The sequence below is a fragment of the Xiphias gladius genome, chromosome 15, assembly GCF_016859285.1.
Source record: "Xiphias gladius isolate SHS-SW01 ecotype Sanya breed wild chromosome 15, ASM1685928v1, whole genome shotgun sequence".
NCBI lineage: Eukaryota > Metazoa > Chordata > Actinopteri > Istiophoriformes > Xiphiidae > Xiphias > Xiphias gladius.
This window is the reverse complement of record NC_053414.1, coordinates 5,797,046-5,805,182: the sequence shown is the minus strand read 5'-3', so window position 1 is coordinate 5,805,182 and position 8,137 is coordinate 5,797,046. Positions and strand designations below refer to the sequence as shown.

Here is an 8,137-nt window from a genome sequence, read left to right as displayed (position 1 = left end):
GCTGCGAAAGACCTCCTCCCGTTCTCGAGCCGGGGCTAAACACCGAGCTTAAGCACTCTCGCCTCACATCCCCGTTAATTAGATGAGCAGCAAGTCAAGTTTTACCAAACAGGGGGTGAGCGATGTTAAATGCGGTAATATTCCTTTCCAAGAGCACATCCCAGTATAGAGGTGGGATCTTTCAGGGATGTGGCCAACAGAGGTGGACCCTGAGAGAAAGGTTGAAACGCTACATTTTTGTTTGCTCTTTGCAGAACTACTTCTGTCATTTTTTCCTAGTTTGTATAAGAAGTGTACCCAGGGGTGGTAAACTGTGACAGGTTCCATAATTGCCTCGGTGACATTCCACTCAGATGACAGGCGACTGGAAGATAACGGTAAATGTATCTATGTCGCGCCACCTCCAAAAAAGGCGCCTTACAGTGGCTTTTTCGTCAGTCTAGTTCAAGTGTTACGGAGTTTACCGGTGACTACATCAATAAATACAAAAAACAGTGTGACGTAAAATTCACAGGAAGACCTGAATGAGCCATTAAACAGTTTTGCCAGGACACAGTGAATTATGTATAATGTTTGTTTCATCAATTCAGGCAAAAGAAGGCTGCACTTTTTTTTTTTTTTTTTGCCACATCTACTAGATCCTCTGAAATAGGGCAGGTCTTGTTGACACATTATGACATATTTGGTCCAGAAATGCAGAATTCGAAGGACCCAACTCCTGATTTGGGACACAGCGACTATCTGCTTTTTGATCTCTCTCTCTCTCTCTCTCTCTCTCTCTCTCTCTCTCTCAGTCTCAACTCCACATTCCCTTAATTTTTTTTCTGTCAAAGCAGCATCTTCATTTGTTTATCAGGCCGAGAGAACTGTGGATTTTATATTTGGTCCTTGTTGCATTGTGCATGCCTGATTTACTTTTTGCAAGCGTTACACTGTAAGTTTTCTGCTCCTGCTGTGGTTATTTTTTCAGTGCAGTAGCACTGGGAGATTTCACTTTCACACTTATTTATAATTCAAAATGTTTGTGAAAGTGTTCCACTAGTTAGCAGAGGCCTAGTTTACTGTTATGGTCAGTCATGTAACTTCGAAAACCTAAGACTTTTTTTTGATGTAGGCAGATTTTTGTATATTTTAGGATTTATTCATCATACGGGGGCTTAAACAAGGGCTGATTTTTGGCACTTGCGGGCAGGTTTCGAATGTAATAGGGGAGTTGTGGGCCGGAGAGTAGATCTTCGTAATATGCTTTTGACCCATTTGATCCAGTTGTTGGAGTTTTTGTCGACTAAACTGACTTGAGACAAACTATTGTGTGTCATGCTATAATTGTTATATTGTTTTGAACTGATACAAAAATTAATATAGGAGACATTTTGTTTTAAAGCCACATCCATTGCGTATCTGTTGAGCTGTCAATGGTTTTGTAAGATGATGAAGTGATTGGATGGGGAGCCCCGAAGCAAAATGTGACCTGTAGGGCCTAAAATAATGCTAAGGCCAACATTGGCTTAAACTTATGCTGAGGATTATTGCTATCAACCGTGCTAAGTCTATATTATCTAGTGCAGATAACGACCAGATACGGCTATTTACAAGGCCAACTCTTGGCCAGATCAGTTGCTGGCAATGAACGATTCTGCCGTACCCTGGATTACATTCAATGCCTTTGTTTTTCAAATTCTCTCCTTTCTGCATTATCTGCGACTAGGGAAAGAGGCTTATTAACTTGAGTTAAATGAGACAATCAATACCAGTGTCATGTCATGTTACGATAAATATTAAGGTACCGCCAGCATCTGGTTAGTTTAAATGACTGTATAGACTAGGACCTCACGGTGACCACAACACTGCCAGAGTTTTACTGAGCTTTAGAGTTGCCGGGCGGAGGACTTCTGCCAGCTTTAGACGGAGGCTAGCTGTTTCCCCCTGTTGCCAGTCTTTATGCTAAACTAAGCTAACTGGCTTCATATTTACCATACAGACACGAGGTTGGTATCACGCTTTTCATTTAAATCTTGGCAAGTAAACAAACGAGTGCATTTTCCAAAATTTCGAACTATTTCTCCAAACTTTTACTGAGAATCTAACATTATCAAAGTCGGTCAACTTTGCTGAGTATATTAGCAGTGATTTGAGTCATTATATTTTCACCTGAATCCCTAACTTGCTAAGATGTTCACAGTTGGCAAACATGAGTATCAGTAAAGAAGTTTTCACATCTCTTTCCACCTGTGCAAATCTGTCCTCTGTCGCACAAACACACGAGGACAAACAAAGAAGAAATCATGGCTGGCAGCCCAGTAAGATCTGCTATGCCTGACGTCTCTCCATTAATTTCAGCACATGCAGGATAAGAGCGATATTAAAGCGGAGATATGGAGGGAAAGAGGCGGCGGGATGGTGAGCGACGGAACAACTGAGGCTGAAAACAAAAGCCGAAATCGGATTAAAGAAAACTTGCGGAGGGAAATGGAGAAATAAAGAGAGTGACGTTGAGGAATCACAAGAGATAGGAGGCTGAGGATAGAAGATTTAGACCAAAGAAGAAACGAGATAGACAGAGAAGAGACATGCAGACAGCAGAAAGGCTGATACAGCACACAAACAGTTCATATGGTTGCAGAATTGCCAACATTTGACATTCTCATCAATGCAGCTTCTTCGAATGGGATAGAAAGCAGAACTGACAGAGACACGAAGACAGATGAAGATAATCTCTCTAAAAATCTTTACATGTTCGGTGCTTCCCGAAGTCTGGTCTTCAGCTTCCAAGTCAAAAAAAAAAACAAAACTCCACTCTTAGAGATACTACAACACCTATCAAACCAGGTAAAATCTTCCATTACTTAAACAGTTTGTTATTTTGGAAACATATTCCACATAAATTCTATCAGTATGATGCAAAATCATCAGATGCAGACACGTCGTTCCAGATTATTTACCATTACCAAATGGACCATTCGTGATCATTAGACCCCTGCAATGAATATGGACATAAGGATTTATCACACTGTTGGATGTTGAGACTGCTTTGAAGGTAGCGAGATGCCATACAACTATAAAGAGTACGGTCTAGACCTGCTCTATATGAAAAGTGCCCTGAGATAACCTCTGTTATGATTTGGCGCTATGTTAATGCAACTGAATTGAATGGAATATTTTTAAGGTTTTGGTTGTGTGCTCTGGTATGAAGAGAATTAGTGAGGTCGGGCACTAACGCGGGGCGATGAGGTCTGGCTCGCAGTTGATGTTCTATTTCATCTCAAAGGTGTTGGATGGGGTTGAGGTCAGGCCAGACGAGGCCTTGACTGGGGCACGCCAATCAAGTTCTTCCACAACACACCGTGAAAACTATTTCTTTATGGACCTGGCTTTGCGCATAGGGGCGTTGTCATATTGAGACTGGAAGGGGGCCTTCCCCTAACTAGTCAGTCAGTCAATTGAGTCCCCTCGCAGTAATGTAAAACTTCAGGGTTATCGACATTCTCATTATTTTTTTTCTTGATTGTAGACTAAAATCTGCCTGCCTCTCACCTCCTCCATCATTTTATTATTCCCGGGCATCCCTTTCTGCACAGCTGTCCTTTGCAAGGCCCTGTCGGTTTATTGGGATGGACAGAGGAGACGAGGCAGAGCGTCCCTCTGACAGCCGTAACACTTTGCCTCCAGTTGACCTGGTCCTCTGCTGCCACAGTCAGACCTGTTTATGGACAGCTGGGGTCACAAATTTATTGTGCAAGGGACACAGACAAACACAGGGGGAGGCGGTTGCAGGAACCGAATTTTCACACACTCGGACAAGACAAGCTCCCTGCTTGTACAAATCCAAATGCAAGATGTACATGCGCAGTGTATATCAAATGACCCTCAAGTCTTTAAAGGCACAGTATGGACGACTGAACCTTTTGCTGGATTAGTATCCATAAGTCACCAGGTTCATTATTAAATGTTACTGTAAAGACAAGACTAGTGCTGACAACACTTTCGGCCTCTATCAGCCCTCACCCTTTTTTCCATTATGTTTAGATTTTCCGGAGAATCTGCAGCTTGGACGTTTTCCCTGTGCATTCGTCTTTGTTCTCTTTCCGTCAATATCCTGCTAAGAGACAAACAAAAAAGACAAACGGCTGAAAGCACGACCTTCTTGCTTACGCAGAGGTGATAACAGCCAAGAAGCTTCATTTCAAGAAGCGTCTGTTCTATTCTAGATTTTCCATTATTTTTACTGCTAATTTCACTTCCCCCAAAAATATTTGGGGCATCACATCAAAAAGTAAATGCAATACAGAAAAATATCAACTAATAAAAACATGTTATATCGAGAAAACTATTTAAGTCGCAATCACACAAAAAAATGGTTTGTTATCTTGAGATTAAGAGTTAATTAACTTATCCTCTTATCTCATAATAAGGGGCCTAACAATGATTAGCCACCCTGTCAACCCTTGGTTTCCAAACAACACATGCATTTATCAGATTTTTAAAACGCTGATATTGATTGACTATTTCAAGGCGCTTCATCTCCAGAAATTTAATTTTAGAAGCTGATAACTCTGGTCGTATGTTAGACTGTTACAATGATTCCATGGTAATTGTCTCTGTTGTTGGTTCTTTTGGGGCTTTTGTTGTCTTTTTTAGCATTGTTTTGTCCATTTGACTGTTTTTGTATTGTCGTGTAGGCAAGTTTTCATATTCCAGTCTGGGCCAGGTCTCCCTTGAACGATTTCTTGAGGTAAAAAAATAAAGTTAAGCAAAAAATCAAAAAATAATAACCAGCAAAATCAAAGTGAAAGCAAGAAGCCAGTGTTTTGTAAGAGTGTATTAAAGATGGTGAACTAAAACATGCACATATGGGTTCCCTGCCCATTACTGGGAGTTCTAATAGTGTTCAAACTGAATTAAACGCATTACAACGCATGCACATATTTCACTGCCATTCACGTGTATGAACTGAAGTAATCAGAATCAGATCAAAATTTAAAAACAGGAGCCCACTTAAAGTTCCAGTGTGCAAAAAGAGGTGAAATGCTACCGGCAAGATTTCTGTTTTTTTTTCAAGGGCTAAAAGGTCATAAAAGCACCACAAACAACCTTGACACGTATTACCTCCAGCTATGAACTTCATCATTCGTCCATTTTTACAGAAACAATTTCATGAAGCAAGTGAGTTGCACATTGTGACTTCAGCACACCTGGAAGCTTTGGAATGGCAATCGGCCAGAAACGCGTCCTCTGATAAAACCCGCGCTACGCTATCTGCCCGTCACCAAGTGGCAAATAAGACGGAGTTAGCGAACGTGTTGGTGAAGGAAGAAAGAAAGCGAAACGTATAGCGGCTAATGAGATGTTTTTCACAGGAGCTGAGGGACTGAATAATGGATAATACTTACATTCATCTGGTCAACAGCAACACTCCAGATCAATGATAAGGTTCCTCCGTGTCTGCCAGATATTTAAACAAGGAATTATATGCTAACGTATTAGCCGTAACATTAATATGTTAGGTTTTGTGTTAGGAGGTTTGTTGTTGAGTTCTTCTGTCCATAGTGGCATTTGGGCTTAAAATACCACAGTAAAAGGTTCCACCTTTTCAGAAAGGGCAACAAAAAAACCCTCTATGAGAGATTTCAGGCTTTTTCTCCATTGCCTGATGGAAGGCGACAGAAAAACAAAAACAAAAACAAAAAAAAAACATCACATCCAACCTCATTTTGGTACAGCACTAACCCTGCCAAGGTCGCTGTATCCCTAATGGACTCAAACATGCTAAAAAGTATGATACTCCACCACCGCCAATATTAAAGAAGCAATTAAGACATTATAAAAAAAACTGTGTTCGAGTAAGTAAATAAATGAACAAACTGGGAATAACTCAATGAGGATGTATCCTAATGAGCTTGGTGATCCCCCTGATTTTTCCTCTAGCGCCACCATGAGGCTGACATGTTTGTTTAAGATTGAAATGTCTCAAAAACTCATACACGTCGGCCTCAGGATGAACTGTAGTATCTCTGGTGATCTCTGGTGAACTATTCACTGCCATCAGCAGGTCAAATTATTATTTTTTTTTAATCCATTGATCAGGCTTATAACCGAATACCAGCGAAACCAGTGACATTCCCATCGGCCACATCTGTGCTCTGTGTTCAGGGCTCATTAGTAAATGTCAGCAAGCTGGTGAACATGGTAGCGGCGACGAACGGTTGTGTAAAGCCCGTGAGATATGAATAAATCCTCCAAATGCTGACGTTCCTCGCAGCACGTGCAACACAAGCGAAAAGAATCTTTATTGGCCGCACGTCTTCTAAACACTGTTTATCATCTTACTTTTACCAGAAATACTTTGAAAGTAGGAATATAAAGAGAGCTGATTTTCGAACCACGGCATTAAATTGACTTTGCGTTTGCAGTAAACCTTCAGCCTGCATTCGGATACTTGTGTCATTAACTCCGCATTATGGGCCTCGGTATTCTCACACGTGTCAGGGCCGCGCAGCCATCCCCGCGCATTCACAACCACTTTTCGTCCACTTCACACAAGGTCAGCCCCAGACGTATTCGGCGGCGTATCTGTATTCATCGCATCTCCATTCATAGCAAGCAAGCAACCTGTGGGCCGCCGGCAGCATAGTGTCATCTCTCTGCAGGTACTCTGCTCGCGGCCTCTGCCTCCTGTTGCCGCGCTAACATCTGACTGCGTGTGTGTCATTGTGAAATTTGTTTTCTCCTTCTGAAGCTGATCTGTCAAGCACGGTGAGATTTCCCTGCAATTGTGAGCCTCTTTTTTTTCTTTCTCGTTTTTTTTTTTCCCTGATGTGGCGACAAGCAGGTTTCAGGCACATCAGCTCTGACCTTCTTCATGCTCGTCGTAGTTTGTTGTTGTTGTTGTTGTTGTTGTTTAAATTTAAGGTAAAAAAGAAATGAGGGGACTGGGATGACCGGAAGGTTATTTTACTTTCAGCCATGGCCTTGAAGAAGCAGGCACAGCTATTGTGGATAAGACTGAGTAAACAGAGGGACAGAGGGAGGAGGGAGGAGAGAAGTCGACAGATGGAAGGGTGGAGGGGAAGAAGGTGGAGCGCAAGAAAAACCAGGGAGGGAGGACAGAAGGTTTGGATAAGGAGAGAGATGTGGGTCAGAATGGTTCGTTGTGTGCAGACTTCAGGCACAAGGACACCATCCCCTTCACAATAACACACACACAAACACACAGACACACACAGACACACACACAGAGAAGTCCGGACACGCTCAATCAATAAAACACTAAAATAAACTCAGCAGCTTCAACCTCGGCACCACCTGAAGATAATTCCGGCCAATTCAGGTGCAGTGCGTTTTAATCATCAGCAACTTCAAAAATGTTGACAATTCAATGATTATAAAGAAATAATAAAGTGAACACAGGATAGATCAAACTTTAATTAAAACATAATGCACAGAAATCTGTGTAAAATTTCAAAATACGAACAATTTCATTTCATTTTTATGCCATTTGTCAACAAAACAAGCTGATGAAGTTTCAGTAAAAAGTACAAGTTGTGCCTTGTCTCAAGTGCTTCACTCCAGAAATTCACCATTTCCCTCATGCAACAGTCTGTTTGTGACACAGAGGTGAAGAAGAGAAGGCCTTTTTCACGTCATAGACGAGACTCTCTGTGTAACCTGTGTTCTGGGCAGATAAGTGTCCATCAGATCAGCCTTATGAGCAGACAGAGCAGGACTAAGAGCGACTGTCCAAGGCTTCACCCACACTGTCTGCCTCCCCAGTTCTGGTATCTGCATCCGACAGTGTTCCACCAAACCGAGTCCGTCGGTTTTTTTCTCTGCGCTTAGACTCACAGTGTGACTCCAAGGAAAAGCCCTTCATCCGGCCAGGGTCGACAGTCTCGTCCCATGTGTTCATGGAGGTCTTTTAAGAGCTCAAGGACACCAGCTGGTGAACGGATACAACATGCAGTGGACAGTCTTAAACCTGTGGAAGACAGAGGTGATGAGTAATAACTGTGAGGGATGTTTGGTGCGGAGAACTCTTGGCAGCCGCTGTTAGTGATGGTTGGGATACTTTACCCCCCATGTTTGATGCAGTTTAGATATTAATACATTTGTTTGCATATTACTCCTACACAACCTGTAC

General features: G+C 42.0%; 1 protein-coding gene across 5 annotated transcripts in view; it reads right to left on the bottom strand.

The window, feature by feature from the left end:
- Positions 1–7,334: 7,334 nt before the first annotated feature.
- Positions 7,335–8,137, bottom strand: part of mfng (MFNG O-fucosylpeptide 3-beta-N-acetylglucosaminyltransferase) — a 35,236-nt gene continuing 34,433 nt past the window's right edge. For 3 of the 5 annotated variants that reach the window (XM_040145275.1, XM_040145276.1, XM_040145274.1), the window contains exon 8: positions 7,340–7,975. In XM_040145275.1, coding sequence (XP_040001209.1) covers positions 7,924–7,975 — 52 coding nt within the window. In that variant the 3' untranslated portion in view covers positions 7,340–7,923. Of the gene's footprint in view, positions 7,976–8,137 lie in introns of all 5 variants that reach the window. The other 2 variants (XM_040145271.1, XM_040145273.1) reach the window with 2 other exon arrangements.